At 37.4% G+C, this 18047-nt stretch overlaps 1 protein-coding gene across 6 annotated transcripts in view; it reads right to left on the bottom strand.

The window, feature by feature from the left end:
- The window catches only part of LOC150093608 (thrombospondin type-1 domain-containing protein 7B-like), a 950748-nt gene that overhangs the window by 486332 nt on the left and 446369 nt on the right, over nt 1–18047 (bottom strand). For all 6 annotated transcript variants that reach the window (XM_090412735.1, XM_090412734.1, XM_090412733.1 and 3 more), the window contains exons 10-11: nt 11819–12014; nt 3548–3743 (exon numbers count right to left, since the gene is read on the bottom strand). In XM_090412735.1, coding sequence (XP_090268861.1) covers nt 3548–3743; nt 11819–12014 — 392 coding nt within the window. The remainder of the gene's footprint in view (nt 1–3547; nt 3744–11818; nt 12015–18047) is intronic.

Here is an 18047-nt window from a genome sequence, read left to right as displayed (position 1 = left end):
AGTATTCAGAACTGTAAATTCACACATATGCCACAGTAATTAATGTTTTAATAATATATAAATATTTTGTCATAAGTATCATAAGACATCACCAGTACAGTTATAAACAACAATAGGAATTACATTCAAAAAAACATTAGTGTGCTTACATTGGAATCCCTCTATGCATACAGTAGCATGTTTAAGGACTAAATACAATTGGGCTGTAATTAAATTAAATTAAAACTGATACATTTATTTTATACATTTGAGGATAACAATTTCCCAAACTTTTGGGACAGCAAGACAGCCGTTACAGTTAAGATTGGGTCTGTGCCGTAAGGCTTCAGCACTTTCTTTATAAAAATGCTCATGTTTATATATAGATTGAAGTAGTAGTTTGGTGTGTTGCCACTGGATCCTGTGGTTGGCATTTTCAACTCCATGTTGAGCGAGACCAGATTTGTGAGGTTTCATAAGACAGATGTGGTCTTGATGTTCAGAGATGCGTTTATTTACAGATCTTCCTGTTTGTCCATAGTAAGCTAAGTTATAAGAACATGGCATTTCGTATACACCATGTAGCGTCAGTGGTGAGCGTTTGTCTTTTGGAGAAGGTAACAAAAGTTTTGCAGTTTTGTGTTTGATCAGTAGTTTTAGTTTTCTTATATTAATTTCAGGCTGTACTCTGTGAAAATTCCTTTCATCTTTGTCAGCATGAATTTCAGTTTGTCCTCATTATCATAACTGCCATATCATCAGTTAATTCACTTTATCTCAATTCCTCTTTTTATTAGTTCTGTTAATTTATTTACTGCTTCTTCAACATAGAGAACACCTTGTCTTACATTTTTATGTAGCTGTTTTTGTTTTGCTGTTGGTTGTTTGTATTTGGGCTTCTTGGTATTTCTAGATATTAAATATGAGCCTTCTATCTCTCAAATCTACCTTTATTGCTTTTAAGGTTTGAAACATTCGGTTTCAACCAAAACTATTAAAGGCTTTCTCCAGGTCAATGAAAAACTATCGGAGTATTTTTATTCTCCTCAAATCTATCTATAATTCTTCTAAGAGCTAGGACTATATCTCTCATCCCTTGTTTCTTTACTGCAAATTGGGCAATGCTGACATATTTTGTTTATTTGTTAATCTTTTTTTTTTTTGTATAACTTGGTAATATTTTCAAAGCATGTGATATTAAATTTGGGGGTGATTTTCACACTTGTCTGCAGTATTTCTTTTAAGAATGGAAATGACAGAGCACTGTGACTTTGGGAATAACTTCAGTTTCATATTATTATTATTATTCAGGCCTCCATGGAGTCAAAAGACTCATCGTGGGAGATCCTTTCTAAGAAACACAAGTCTATCAAGATTCAGCAAGGGGAGGTATGATAGATACAAAGTCTATCATACCACTCTTTAAACGCATTAACCGTTCTCGCTCTAACCACTCTATCAGGCAATGCATTCCATGGCTCAACCACCCTCCATGCAAAGAAACCACTCCTCACCCTCTTTCACACAGTTTTCTTTCATAACTTCCAGGGATGGCCCCTTGTCAAGACTCCTTCCCACTGTTCAACAAAAGAACTACCCATTGTCAACCCTATAACCACCTCTCAACAGTTTAAAAGTCTCAATCATATCACCTCTTCTTCTTCTATCCACCAAACTCTGCCAATCCTTATAACTATCATTGTACAGTCCTGAAACCATCTTTGTTATCCGACTTTGTACCCTTTCCACAGTTAATTTATCGCTTCAAATCCTGGGGACCAGATCTGAGAACAATAGTCTAAGTGTGGTCTGATCAGAGTCTTATACAACGGAATGATAACCATTTTATCTCTGTAGGTCAGTGCATTTCTCATTATTGCAGCAATCCTCTGTGTTACCTCCACTATGTTTGTAATATGTTCTCTAAATTTCAGGTTTCTATCAATCATCAACCCCAGATCTCTTGTCTCCCCTACTTCCTCCAGTTTAACTCCTCCCATAGAGTATGCAGCATCCCATCAATGTGTCCCGAACCTCAAGACCTTATATTTTGCTGCATTAAACTGACACCACCCCATTCATTTGCCCATCTATCTAGCTTATTCAAATCCTCTAGCAGGGCTGCTGCATCTGCACTATTACTAATAACCCTTCCCAGCTTCGCATCATCCGCAAACAACTGATTATCCCCCTGCAATCCACGGACAATGTCATTGATATCAAGGTTAAACAATATAGGTCCCAGTACTGAGCCCTGCGGAACCCCACTTGTAATAACCCTCTGCTTCCTTGAAACTTCCCCACCATACACAACTCTCTGATACCTATCAGACAGCCAATCCTGAATCCAGTTGACCAATCTGACATCCATACCCATGTGCTGCAACTTGAATATCAACTTATCATGTGGCACCCTGTCAAATTCCTTTGCTAAGTCTAAGAAAATGGCAGTATATGCCTTTCCCTCATCTAATGCTCTTGTAACTTTATTATAAAATGCTAGCATATTGCTAAAACAAGAGTGCCCCTTCACAAATCCATGTTGACTCTCACAGATAACATTACCCTCATCTGCCCAATGCTGTATTCGGTCCTTCACTACTTTCTTCAAGATCTTACCAACTACTGATGACACACAAACTGGCCTATAATTAGACACTTCCAGTCTGCTACTGCCCTTATGCAATGGCACTATCTTACCTTCCTTCCATTCCATGGGCACCTTTCCTGCAGCCAGACTTTCATTGAAAAGCCAGGTCAAAGGCACTGTCAGTTCCTTAGCACATTCTCTCAAAACTCGTGGTGAAATACCATCCAGACCCACAGCTTTACTAGCATCCAGAGTACTCAGTATGTGGAATACTCTCCTCCTGCACCTCTAAACATATATATCCTTTATGTTCTAGAATAAGTATGAGAGTCACATTTCCTTATATCACTATCTTAACAAAATAGTAGAATACTGTTCTTGTTTTATAGATTGCTACTCCAAATAGTTTTTTACCATCAAACCACACTTCCACAAATAGCATTCTGATGAGTTTGGCCTGCATGAAACAGCTTCATGAAATTTTCATGTGAAGAAACTTCAATCAGATATTTCTCACAGTTCTCTTACCACTTTTAGTCACCCTCTCTGGCACTATTCAAACACAGCTATTTTTACAGACATTCTATTACTGATGACTTCGTTTCCCATATCCTTGTCAGATAACTTCTTTCTTGCTTCTATCAATATTTGTAACATTTCAGGCAGCATTTTCTGAGACTGCTTAATAGTTTTAGTTTTAATAATATACATAATAATAGTTTTAATATACACATAATTTCATCATGTGTATATTATTTTTTAAATACTAGAATCATATGAAGGCCAAAATAATGTGGGCTAGTGTATCTCAAAATACAGCGTACATTCTCTTTAAAGAAATGACATTTAGTAGCAAACAGTCTGATTATGAGATGATACAGTCATTAACAATAACTTTTGAAGTTTAAACAGGTAAAATTGCAATGCTAAAAATAATTATTATGCATACTATTCATTGAGATAGATAAAAATATTTACCTCCTATCAGACACTGTAAAGTTATTTCCACGAACACATCGAACATCCCGACGTTGTGTGCCTGCACCATCAAATTCTGTTTCAGAAGATACACACTGCATCCAGGATCCTACTTCCCAATGAAAGCCTGTGCAACTATCCTGGTTACACAAATCAGTTTCAGTTAACTTGAATGAATCAGGACAAGATCTTCCACCTAATTAGACATGAAAAATCATTGATAAATCACTATAAATTTTGAAGTATCATACTTGTATCTTGTATAGATAGTTGAGAGACTAGCTAGTAACAGAATCCTATATATTTTTCATGTTATACAACACCTTGTTTTCTTTTCCTAACTAGTTTCTCCACTTAACTATCACAATAAGCAGAGAAGAAATAGGATTCTCTATGATGGTCAGGATGAAGAGTAAGTCTCTTTGGCAGTTCATTTTATGATTTAAAAAAAAAAAATATATATATATATATATATGGTAAAGAGTATACTGGATGAAGAAGGGAACTTATATATATGCAGTCATCTGCATTTGCTTTCTTGCAAAATTCTACTCCATCAAATTCTATCAAATTGCTGGAAACCAAGCTTGAACTTCTTGATGATCAGCACTTTAGCATAAATACGACCTCAACTGATAACACCAACAAACTCAATGACTAGGATACTTAAGAGTCAAAGCTGTATAACTAGGAGGAGAACTTCACATAGCCTTTTAAGGAATGTGAAGTTCTTCCACACTCCAATCAAATTCATCTGATATCTCTATTGCTCTCCCAATGCCGCCAACTATTCTCAACTCAAGTTTCTCTACTTGAATATCGATTTTCTCCAGTCCCACTCTTTTTAAAAAGTGAAGTTATCTTCTTCAGAGATTTAATGTTCACAACACCAACTGGATTTACTCATTCAAAGCACAAATCAAGCAGGTAGAGATACTGAGACATTAGCCAACACTAATAGCACATAATTTGTGAGGTCAGTCACTAATGACCTCACAAAAATTTTTCATGTGTCTACCAGAATACCAGATATAACTCCAACCACCCCCTAACACCCTACATCTCTTCCTTACTAGTGATTCTTCCAAGATTACCATGAATGTTGTATGTCTTCAAGTAATTTTGACCAATCTACTCCTTATCTCTTCTCCCATGGAATGAAACTCAAAGAGCTACTCTCAATACCACTCCTTAAACTCATCCACTGTCTGCACATTCAACCATCCTTTCAGGCAATGCATTCTATGCTCCTACCACTTACCATGCAAAAAACTTACTTCTCCCTTTTACTCATCACTTTCTTTTGCAACTATCAGAGATAGATCTTACTCCTTCTCCTATCATATGAAAAATCTCCTCAGTGTTAACACAATAATACCCCTTCAGCAGCTTAAATGTCATGATCATATCCTCCTTTGCATCTATCTGCCAAACTCTGCAATCTGCATGTCCTCAGTCTATTCTCATAATCAACACTGCACAGTCCTGATATCATTTTTATTATCTGTCTCTGCACTCGCTCCAAGTCTACTTCATCCCCTTTCAAATCCCAGTGACCAGATCTGAGCACAGAAATCCAGATATGGTCTATTCACACAATTTATCACACATCCTGGAACCCATTAAGAGACAAAGCACTCGTAACTGACTCTGGCAACCCATTCCACTCATCCACAACTTGACAGAAGAGGATATAATAACAGGAATAGAAGTCGCAGGGTACAGCATTTTTCGGCAGGATAGGAAGGGAAAAGGTGGTGGTGGAGTACTGCTTATGATAAGTGAAGACCTATGTCCTCTAAGAGTGGAGATTTTGGAAGGCAGTGACACTAATGATTTTGAAAGCATATGGTGTGAGGTAGAGGTGGACAAGATGGGATATTTAGTGGGGTGTTGCTACAGACCCAGGACACAGAAGGTAGGGACCAGGAAATGTTTAGACAGTTGAGTTTGGCAAGTGCAAGAAGAATGATTGTTATGGGAGATTTTAACTACAATAGTAGAAATTGGGAAGAGGAAGATGCATGTAGCAATAAAGGAATGGAACTTCTAGAATTCTTGAGGGACAACTGTCTTAGGCAACATGTAATAGAGGGAACAAGAGGTTCAAGAGTTTTGGATTTGGTTATAGCATCAGAAGAGTTGATAATAACCGAGATGACATCTCTTCCACCAGTTGGAGAGAGTGGCCATGTGAATTTGACTTGGAAGATGAATAGACATGCAGGAGTATCAAAGAGATGGGAACGTATGTCAAATTATATTGCAGGTGATTACAATAGTCTTAGACATCAACTTGGGGAAGTTTCATGGATGGAGGAATTGAAGGCCGGGATATCATTAGTGCTTGGTAAATTGTGAAAGAATATTTGTTAGCAGCAATAGTAAGCTGTATTCCACAAGTGAAGAAGAGGACACAATTTGGTGTAAAGTGGATGACAAACAATATTAAACAGGAACTATATATGAAAAAAGAGGCTATGGAAGTGATATAAGGAGACAGGTGAAGAGCAGATGCATGACGAATATAAGACACAGGCCAGGAGAGTGACTAGTATGGTGAGCAAGGCAAAACTGGAATATGAGAAGAGATTGGCCCTAAGATCATAAGAAAATAGTAGGGAATTTTTTAGCTATGTGGCCAGTAGAAGGAGAAATGACTATGGAAGAATGATATTGTGGGATAAAAATGGGAATAGAATGACTGATGCAGAGAACATAGTGGAATTGTTCAATGAACATTTTATTGGTGTATTTCATCCTGGAAGAGTCAGTTTTAATGCTAAAAGGATAGGGCAGGTTCGAGGTTTAGAGGTACAAAAAGAGTATGTATTTCAAATGCTGAGTAATCTGGATGTCAGTAAAGCTGTGGGACTGGATGGTATTTCACCACGAGTTTTGAGAGAATGTGCTAAGGAACTGACAGTGCCATTGACCTGGCATTTCAATGAAAGTCTGGCTGTGGGAAAGGTGCCCATGGAATGGAAGGAAGGTAAGATAGTGCCATTGCATAAGGGCGGTAGCAGACAAGAAATGTCTAATTATCGGCCAGTTTGTGTGTCATCAGTAGTTAGTAAGATCTTGGAGAAAGTAGTGAACGACCGAATACAGCATTGGGCAGATGAGGGTAATGTTATCTGTGAGAGTCAACATGGATTTGTGAAGGGGTGCTCTTGTTTTAGCAATATGCTAGCGTTTTTTGATAAAGTTACAAGAGCATTAGATGAGGGAAAGGCATATACTGCTATTTTCCTAGACTTAGCGAAGGCATTTGACAGGGTGCCACATGATAAGCTGATATTTAAGTTGCAGCACATGGGTCTGGATGTCAGATTGGTCAACTGGATTCAGTACTGGCTGTCCGATAGGTATCAGAGAGTTGTGTATAGTGCGGCAGTTTCAAGGAAGTAGAGGGTTACAAGTGGGGTCCCACAGGGCTCAGTACTGGGACCTATATTGTTTAACCTTTATATCAATGACATTGTCAGTGGATTGCAAGGGGATATTCAGTTGTTTGCGGATGATGCAAAGCTGGGAAGGATTATTAGTAATAGTGCAGATGCAGCAGCCCTGCTAGAGGATTTGAATAAGCTAGATAGATGGGCAAATGAATGGGGATTTCAGTTTAATGCAGCAAAATGTAAGGTCTTAAGGTTTGGGAAGCATCGATGGGACACTGCATTCTCTATGGGAGGAGTTATACTGGAGGAAGTAGGGGAGACAAGAGATCTGGGGTTAATGATTAATAGAAACCTGAAATTTAGGGGACATATTGCAAAGGTGGTGAAGGTAACACAGAGGATTGCTGCAATAATGAGAAGGATGCTGACCTGCAGAGATAAAACATTATCTCTGCAGGTCAGCATCTAAAGGGGATAAATTAACTGTGGAAAGGGTAAAAAGGTAGATAACAAAGATGGTTTAAAGACTGTACAATGATAGTTATAAGGATTGGCAGAGTTTGGTGGATAGAAGAAGAAGAGGTGATATGATTGAGACTTTTAAACTGTTGAGAGGTGGTTACAGGGTTGACACTGGGGAGTTCTTTCGCTTGGTTGAACAGCGGGAAGGAGTGATGACAAGTGGCCATCCCTGGAAGTTACGAAAGGAAACGGTGAGAAAGAGGGTGAGGAGTGGTTTCTTTGCATGGAGGGTGGTTGAACCATGGAATGCATTGCCTGATGGAGTGGTGAGAGTGAGAACGGTCAATGAGTTTAAGGAGTGGCATGATAGACTTTGTGTTTCTTAGGGGGGACCGCCCACGATGAGTCTTTTGACTCCATGAAGGCCTCAATAAAAAAATATAAAAAAATCTAGCCATCACACCTCTACTAACCTCACCTTCATTCAACTTTCAAGGATGACTCTTTGTTCTGGTCCCTCTAGCCAAGTGCTGAAACATTTCCCCTGTATCAATCCTATAAAACCCTTTAAGCAACTTAATCGTTTCTATTATATCCCCTCTTTATCTTCTACCAACCAATTTCTGCAATCCACACACACCCTCGGTCTATCCTCATATGGAGGCATAAAAGTTTTACAGTGACTGAACTGCATAATTCAAAAGATTTAGTCAAAGGATTGAATTCCAGATTTTTGGAATAGAGCTCTCAGGGTACCCATCTATAAAACAGGGAAACAAAACTGAATGTGACAATCAGAGAGGTATTTCCTTATTGAGTGGTCCTAGTAAGATTTATGCAAGTATACTTGAGAAATGGCTAAGAAAAATTGTGGAAGAGAAGTTTGGTGAAGAAAACGCTGAATATAGGCCTAACCGAGGTTTCAGGATCAGATTTTCACTTTAAGACAAATAGTTGGAATAAGAGAAAAATAATAAAATATAATAATAATAAAATATGGAATAAAAAGAAAAGTCAAAACACTAAATTAGCTGTATACAAGACAGTGTTTAAACCAATTTTAACTTATGGATCTGAGAGCTGGGTCAGAAGTAAAACACTTGACCAAAGACTAGAGACTGGAGATATGAGAGTCCTAAGAAAGATTAGGGGTGTGAACAGATGGCATCAATGGCAATATCATATTAAAAATGAGGATATTAGGAAAGAACATTGTCAATATCCAGGAATGTGTTAGCAGAGCTAATCTCAGGTGCTACAGTCACTTAAACAGAATGGGTGAAGAAAGATTATCAAAAGAAGTGTTCTCCGCCAGGTTGGCAGGAAAAAGACCCAAAGGAAAACTAAGTGGTGGAGACGGAGAGTTGTACAGTGGGTGTCCTCCCGCGATGAGTCAGACTCCTTGGAGATGTCACGAATAATAATAATAATAATAAAAAGATATAGGTGGATAGATACAGTAAAAGGTGCCTTAGAAGATAGAAACATAAGATCTAATAATGTTGGAATCTTGACAGGTAACAGATTGATCTGGAGGAAATTGTAGATAGGAAGTTAGTAATGATGTAAATTTTTCATGTGGTACTATTATGGAATAAAAAGAAATTAGTCAAAACACTAAATTAGCTGTATACAAGACAGTGTTCAAACCAATTCCTGACATGTACCCCTTCAAGGGTACATGTCAGGAATTTGATGATGATGAGAAATAGTTGGAAAAATCATAGGAATATAACGAAGATTTGTATTTAAATTTAGTAATCTTCCTAAAAATCAACAGCAGTGTTGCTGTTATTCTTAATATGCAAAATTCTTTGTGCAATGAAAATAGCAAAATTTATTGGAAAAAACAATATTAGGGACAGAACACTCAAAAATCTGCAGTCAATACTGCAAGTAATACTGTGCACTAACTTCACTGTACATTGAGTATTAACAGTGAACTCTCACTGTGGCTGAATGTAATGCAGTAGTGTTGACTGAACAAGGCAGCGCAATCTGCCTTGTTCAATCTCTTTAGGAAGGGAACTATTAGGATTGTGGGATACGTCTATCAACTGCCTTTCCATTTATATATCTTCATGCAGCATATCTTGCTTTTTTGTTTTTCATTAGGTCAACCACAAAAATTTTGAGTAGTTTGATGAATGAGATTAGAATAACAGGCAGTATATCAAATGCCTAAAATGATATGAAGGAAATTTTCAGTAAAGTCACAGAGGTTGTAAATAAAATGTGCAACTCTTATAGAAACTATGATTATGCATGACTTGTAACTCTTCTCTGCTACAAAGTCTGCAGATTTTTATGCCAATTTCACACATCAAAAGTTGCAAAAACTTAGGACTTATGTAGACAAAGTTGTAAACTTGACAAGCATTATAAAGAACGATGATGTGTTGCTTCATGATTTAAACAGGCTGACAATGCAAGTAGATGAAATGGGATAACAGTTTAATGTTGATAGGTGAAAGTTTTACAGTTTAGAGTGTGGTCATGAAATTCTGTACTCAAATGGTGATACCAAATTATAATATAATAGCAAAGAAAGGAAATTACTTTTAGAGGATACACTGTAAGCTTGTTTTTCAAGGCAAAAGCAGAATGCTGTAATAACAAGAAAATAAATAAATTAAATTAAATAAAAACATTGTCAAATAGAGATTACCATTGTTACATAAGGTCATGATCAGGATCCCCATCTGACTTTTGAGGTTGTGATCAACTTCAAAAGTCAGATTCAAAAGAGTCAAAAGACAACATGATTATTCCTAATTTCGCTAAGATTAAAGAAACCATCAAATCTCTTGGAGCTCATAATATCTACAGGAACAGCAGTTTAGCTTTAATCCATAACCAACTCAGAGCAGCTAAACATGATCTTGCTACTAACATTCATCAAGTTTCTGATCTCCAGACCTTTATCTCCACAAACTTAGACCCACATCTTTCTGACTTAGTTCTTAATGTGGCTAAACGCTCTATACAATGTTCGTATAAAACACAGAATCAACATCTAAACCACAAATATAATGTTCTTATTTCTAAACAAATCAAGCCTTTCCAAGTTCCAGATAATTGGATCGTCAACGTATATGGTCGCCCGTTAACTAGTAGTGAAATACTCAACCTCTCAAAAGGACATGATTCGCTATAGTCCCTAAAAAGATTACGTATCTAGATTTCCTGGTTAACATTGAACGGAACCTTAGTGAAAAGGCTAATTCCCTCTGCCTAGAAGTTGCTTCTATGCTACTTAAAGCCAAGCCAAAGTCTCTGCCTGGTGTGTATCAAATTCCTTGTAACTGCAATCTGTCCTACTTTGGACAAACAGGAGGCTCTATAGAAAAAAAAATCAGGAACATCAATCATACATTCAGCAAACAAATCTGTTAAGTCTGGATTGGCTCAGCATGGAATAGAGACAAGCCACAACATCCTCTGGTCCAAGACTCGACTCCTACACAGATGTCGCTATAAATTTGAATGCTTATTTAAAGAAAGTGCCGAGGCCTTACTTCAACACCCTAACTTGAATCAAAATGACTGTATATCTTTATCAAAAATATGGGAAAGTTTAATCAGGATAACACATTAATATATACTAGGGGGCTCTGCCCCCCCCCTCCGACGCCTACGTCGCCCAACCCCCCTCGAGTTCTGGACTGGTAGGCCGGTTCTCCTTCTGATGACTCAAATTTTGATTACTCAAAACGGGGATACCGTTCCCCCGGCACCCAACCCCGAGTTCCAGACTCGTAGGCCGGTTCTACTTGAATTCTGATGACTCGAATTTTGAAAACTCAACATTCAGGGTAGCCCGAGTTTCAAAACGTTTCAAATAACTTGACAAAAAACGTTAAAAAAAAAGCTTATCATTTTATATTATAGAGTAGATATAATATATTTTTTTTAAATTTAGACTTTAATTCTTACATTAGTCTAATGTTATTTATAAATTAAGCTTATTATATGAATTTGTGAATTAATATCTTTAATTTAATCATTACTCTGATAAAAAATGTTTTCCTCTCTTAAATACTTAGTGATATAACATCACGCGGCTCGTTCTACTTTTGAATGATCAATTGTTGGTATTCCACCTTGTTAAAAAACTGTTTCTATGTAGCCACTGAAGACAGTCTGTTATTTTCAGACTGAAATATTTGGCAAATTAAAATATAATATTCTTGTGTAAACGTGTCTATATATTATAGGATTAATAGTGTTTTCTCCTCTCTTCCCTTGAATGATTGGTAAACAGAATACATTGTCACAAAGTACTGAGTAGCGACTAGGAAGTGAATGAGTTTTCGTAACATTATGTGTATGTTAGAGTAAGGTGGGTTGCCTATCAATTGATTTTAATCATCAAGATAATAATGTTAATAAAAAAATGAAATATTACCAGGTCCAGATGGGGCTAGTATAGTTTGATTTCTAAACTGTTCACCACTTCCATGTCTATCAGTACACTGAACAGTACATGGAGACCATTCAGACCAATCTGAAAGAACACAATCACCAGAACATGGCACATAACAAGAGGTTGTATCTTCTGGTGAAAACATCTCCATAGCACACATTGATGAATCTTCTGGGGTCTATTAAAAAAAAAAAAAAAAAACTAAATCATACATGTACTAGAATAAGAATTTTTCATCAAAAGCAACTACATTTTAGTCATGTCAGTTATACTGAAATTATTTAAAAGTAAAAATGTTAACGAAATACGAAAGCACACCTTAATATCAGACCAGGGGTCTTCACAACGCATGTCCTGCAGGTCACCCGTGCCCTGCGGAGCTATTTGCCTGGCGTGCCAGTCATTATAAAAAAATAACTACTTAACATTAAAATGTGATTAAATAAAAAATAATTTCGATGAAACCCGCAAGCTACTAAGCTATACTGCGGTATTTAGAATTGTAAGATGCTTTCCAGATTCACAAGGAACGCTGTGAATTTGATACTTTACATAAAATCCTATAAAAATAAATATCAAATAGACATGCTTCTTCAGCCATCTACCAGCACCAAGCGGTATTAAAGTACGAAAGTCGCAGGTAGACAGCTTAAGCAGTAGTTCGTTCGAGTGTACTGTCTAGTGCCTTTAGATACATCTCAAAGGTTCTTGATACTTCATTATTTTCATATAAATACAAGAGGATCGCATCCACAGAAAGTCAATCAGTCATGAATATGCGATATTCGTGTATAAGTGCACGCAGGTTCGTCGTGTCAGTCATAGTCTATTCTGGTTTTATATTGCCAGACTTTTTCATTAGTGCGAGACATATTCAGTGGATAATAACTGTTACACGGCCATTTTGGATCATTTTTTAGGTACGCCTTCCATTACTATGGTGTCTACGAGTAAAAGGCATAAATCAAGTAATTCTTGTCGGGTGTTTAATGACCAATTTGTACTTTTTTGTGACGATCGACGATAAGACAGTGTGTTTAAATTGTCGTGAGTCAGTGTCAGAATCAAAAGAATACAATATAAAACGACACTATGAGACAAAGCATGCATCCAATTTCGATCACCTTCAAGGGCGGCTTCGTGTGGACAAAGTGAACCGTCTCCAAATTGATTTAAAATGCCAGCAGGGTACGTTTAAAAGGCAGAGGGAAGAGAGCAAAACGTGCGTCAAAGTAAGTTACATAATCGCTAAAAAATCAAAAGCGTTCTTGGACAGTGAGTTTGTGAAAGAGTATCTCATTGTTGTTGGGAATATTTTGTGCCTCAATAATAAGGAACTGTTTAAAAAACCGAGTTTGTCTGGGGTAACTGTAGCACGATGTGTCAAAGAATTTGCCAATGACATTGAAGGAACTTTAAAAAAAAACGGTTGTCTGAATTTACGTTATATCACTTGCTTTAGATGAGAGCACAGATGTGAAGGATACAGCACAACTGGCTATCTTTTTCAATGGCATTGATCAACAATTCAATGTGACTGAAGAACTGCTAGTGCTCATACCTATGAAGGGAACGATGAAAGGCACTGATATTCTTGAAGCCGCCAAGAAAACACTCCAGTGTTTCGATCTCAGCTTAACAAACCTCGAGGGTGTGGTAACTGATGGTGCCTCTGCTATGGTGGAAAAGAACGAAGGGTTTGTTGCACTGCTATGGAAAGAACCAGAACTAGAAGGAAAAGATTTCATCCATTACCACTGTTTAATCCACCACTGAATTTGAGAATGTCATGAAAGTTATTGACTGTTGTCAACATTATTAAGGTAAAAGGATTGAAGCATCATCAATTCCAAAAGTTTTTGACCCAAGAGTGTGAAGCGGATCACGGCGATGTGGTTTATTATAGTGATGTGCGTTGGTTGAGCAGAGGGAAGGTTCATAAAAGTCTTTGACTTAAGGAGCAAAATACAGCATTTCATGCAAACCAAGGGGAAGCTGATTACGGAATTCAAAGATCCGAAGTGGATGACAGACTTTGCCTTTGTGATCGATATCTCATTGCATATCAATGACCTAAATACGTGGCTACAATACGAAGATCAACTGGTGCACACACTATTTGATCGCATCAAAGCTTTTGTGGTGAAGCTCAAACTTTGGGAGGCACAACTCGCAAAAAAAGACTTAATCCATTTTCAGCTTCTCGCTGAGTCCAACTGTGAATATGTGAATATGCTACAAAATTAGCAGTGTTGCAAAGTGAGTTCAAAGAGAGATATAGTGATTTTCGTAACCAACGGTCTTCTTTAGATTTATTTTCAATGCTATTCAGTTCCAATGCTGCCGAAATGCCAGGCTCAATACAAACGGAACTGCTTGAACTCCAAAACAACTCTTCTTTGAGAGAAAAATTATTCATTTTTACAAATTTATTAAAATTTTGTAAAAACTATTATACATTTTACAAAGACTACATTTCAGAGAGGCATTCCCTAATCTTCGCCGGCATGCTTTGAAGATGTGCACTTTGTTAGGAAGCACATACTTATGTGAGCAGTTCTTCTCCAGAATGAAGCATGTGAGGTCCAAGGCAAGAACCTCAAATTACTGACCAACATCTCGAGAATACTCTGCGCATAGCGACTTCCAACACTGATGCCAACATCGACAAGCTGGTCAAGGAAAAACATTGCCAAGTAGCCCATCGACATTGTAAAAATGAATGTTTTCTTCATTAAATTATCTTTTTTCAAGTATTGATTGTATTTACTTATCACGAACTCGACTCCTACCTAAACTCTTAAAGCTGAGTTTGTTTATTTTTATAGGATGTTATGTAAACTATCAAATGCACAGCGTTCCTTGTGAATCTGGAAAGCATCTTACAATTCTAAATACCACAGTATAGCTTAGTGGCCAGTGGGCTTCATTGAAAATTTTAATGTGGCCCGCACTGTCTGAAAGATTGAAGACCCCTGACTTAGACTGTAGAGAATATGATGATTACAAGCTACATTACATCCAGTGGTGAGCTATAAGGGGCTCGCATGAGCTCTTTGTTAAATTTTTATCAAATTTGCGAGTCCCTTGTTCTTCTTGTTTAATAATCTTGTAGAACTAGAAAATACCACTGCGGATTGAACGATAAATATAAGGGCTTTTTAAACCGATTACTCAATTTGGAATTTTTAAAAGATCTAGCATTAATGATTGATATCCTACAGGAATTATCATATCTCTCAGAAGCTCTACAAAGTTGCAATATAAGTATTATAAGAGCTAAGTTAGTCCCCCCCCTTTTTTTTTTGCTCGACGATGCGAGCCCTTTGTTAAAATTTCCATAGCTCACCACTGATTACATCTGAATTAAATTGGCTATAAATGTGACTACATAGCTAACTGGTGAGTCACCAACTATGTAGGTACTCAATGATATGTTGAATCTCTCTCTCTCTCTTTGCAGTATGGTCTCATGGTTCACTTAACACATTCATTGTTGGAAGTTTTCCTACTTGGTTATACACCCTCTGTCCAAAAAAAGAAACCAATGATATGTTGAATCTCTCTCTCTCTCTTTCTTTGTGGTATTGCCTCATGGTTCACTTACTCAACACATTTATTGTTGGAAGTTTTCCCACTTGGTTATACACCCTCTGTCCAAAAAGAAACCGAATCTTTGATAGAAAATAAAACACAGGCCAATTATTGTATAATTATTCAAATCATTTATTTCAATCAATATACTCTATATTGATTGAAATACTATACTCAGCTTCTACACAGCATTTGGCATGGTCAATTAATTAGTTAAAGGAGTTTTTTATATCGGTTTTTTGGGATACTGTTGATGGGCATGGTTAGTGCCACTTGAAAGGTTTCAATAGCGTCATATCGCTTTCCTTTCATCGGCAAATGAAGTCGGGGTAAGAGAAAGAAGTCAAGGGTGCTAAATCAGGTGAATACGGTGAATGATCTAGCAAACTAAACTTGCTTATTGCTCAAAAACTGTCTCGCAATGTTCGAACGATGAGATGGTGTATTATCGTGCAAAAGTGATCAGCTGCCTGCATCATGATATTCATGTCGTATGCGACGAATTCTTGCTATCAATCACTTCAAAACTTCGGGATAAAACTCACCATTGACCATTTGGCCAGGCGGAACTAATTCTTTGTGGATAATCCCTTTGAATCATAGAAACAAATCAGCATTGTCTTTACTTTTGACTTCTCCAAGCGACTTTTTTCATATGCCCACTCTTCTGGTGGTCTCCACTCAGCACTCTGGAGCTTGTTTTGGGCTCATACTCAAAACACCACGTTTTCACCAGTAACGATCGTTTCAAGGAAGTTTGACTCCTTATGAGGGGTTTTCATGAGGTCCTTGCAGTATTCAATTCGATACATTTTTTGGTCATTGGTCAACTTGTGGGGAAATCGCAAATTCAATTTACGAAGCCAAACTCTCGGTCAAAATGTTGTGCACAGTTGATTTTGGAATCCCCAATTCATCTCCAATCAATCTCATGGATGATTTCGGGTTTTCTTTGATGAAATCATGCACTTTATGGATGTTAACTTAGCTCAGTCCAGTTTTTGAACGGACCGGCTTTTCGTCATCCTCAAGTGTCTCACGGCCCCTTTGAAATCACTTAAACCACTCGTAAACTTGAGTACGGGATAAGCATTCATCACCGTATGCTTTTTGAAGCATTTGATGCATTTCGGCAAAACTTTTACCAAGTTTAACACAAAAGTCAATCGCAGCTCTCTGTTTGAAAAACTCATTTTCCGACTGTTCGTCAAAACAGACTGTCACTCTTGGCACTATAACTCGGCTTCTAATGAAACAAATGTCATAAACAGTTGACACAACATTAATGATGGTTACCGCTTTCGATAACAAAAAGATACAACAGGTGGAGCCACTAGTTTCTTCTATTTTCGAAAAGTTCGGTTTCTTTTTGGACAGAGGGTGTACTATAAATTAAAGATGCTAAGAAATTATATTCTTGGTTTAATCCTTTATCCAACTGTAAGAAAATAAAATTTGCACCTGAACTATTATAAGGACTAGGCAACTCATATATAGAAACTAATGACTTCACATCACTTGCCTTAGTATCCCATAATGCAAAGCACACATCTTTATGGACATTTGGGATACTAAAGCAAGTGATGGGAAGTCATTAGCTTCTATATATGAGTTGTCCAGTCCTGAAAATAGTTCAGGCACAAACTTGGTTTGCTTACACTTGGATAAAGGATTAAACCAAGAATATAATTTCTTGGCATCTTTAATTTATAGTATAACCAAGTGGAAAAACTTCCAACAACTATCTCTAGAGTATTTTAATAATAAGGTGCAGCACCTTTCTACTCGTATATGAAAATATTACTTCTGCATTACTTCAACCTTTGTATCACCTCTGGGTCTGGCTCCCAATGATGAGAACCTCAATAAAGGTCAATAATGGATGCTGACCTGCAGAGATGAAACAGTTATCATTCCATTGTATAAGACCACACTTGGACTATTGTTCTCGAATTTGGTCCCCAGGATTTGAAGGGGATAAATTAACTGTGGAAAGGGTACAAAGGCAGATAACAAAGATGGTTTCAGGACTGTACAATGATAGTTATGAGGATCAGCTGAGGGAATGTGGACTGCAGAGTTTGGTGGAAAGAAGGAGAGTTGATATGATTGAGACTTTTAAACTGTTGAGAGGTGGTTACAGGGTTGACGCTAGGGAGTTCTTTCACTTAGTTGAACAGCGGGAAGGAGTAATGACAAGATGCCATCCCTGGAAGTTACAAAAGGAAACTGTGAGGAAGAGGGTGAAGAGTGGTTTCTTTGCATGGAGGGTGGTTGAACCATGGAATGCATTGCCTGATGGAGTGGTGAGAGCGAGAACAGTCAATGAGTTTAAGGAGTGGTATGATAGACTTTGTGTTTCTTAGGGGGGGGACCTCCCCTCGATGAGTCTTGATAGGCTTTGTGTTTCTTAGGAAGGACCTCCCACGATGAGTCTTTTGATTCCATGGAGGCCTGAATAATAATAATAATAATAATAAAGGTCGAAACCAGCCTGGGAATTAATCATAATGCATAGCATTACATATGCCAATAAGGATATGTGCTTTGCATTATGGGATACTATGACAAGTGATGTGAAGTCATTAGCCACTAAATATGAGTTGCCCAGTCCTGA

The sequence above is a fragment of the Typopeltis vanoorti genome, chromosome 23, assembly GCF_054136105.1.
Source record: "Typopeltis vanoorti isolate ZY-2024b chromosome 23, IOZ_Tvanoo_1.0, whole genome shotgun sequence".
NCBI classification, from domain to species: Eukaryota; Metazoa; Arthropoda; class Arachnida; order Uropygi; family Thelyphonidae; genus Typopeltis; species Typopeltis vanoorti.
This window is presented reverse-complemented; position numbering and strand designations above follow the sequence as displayed.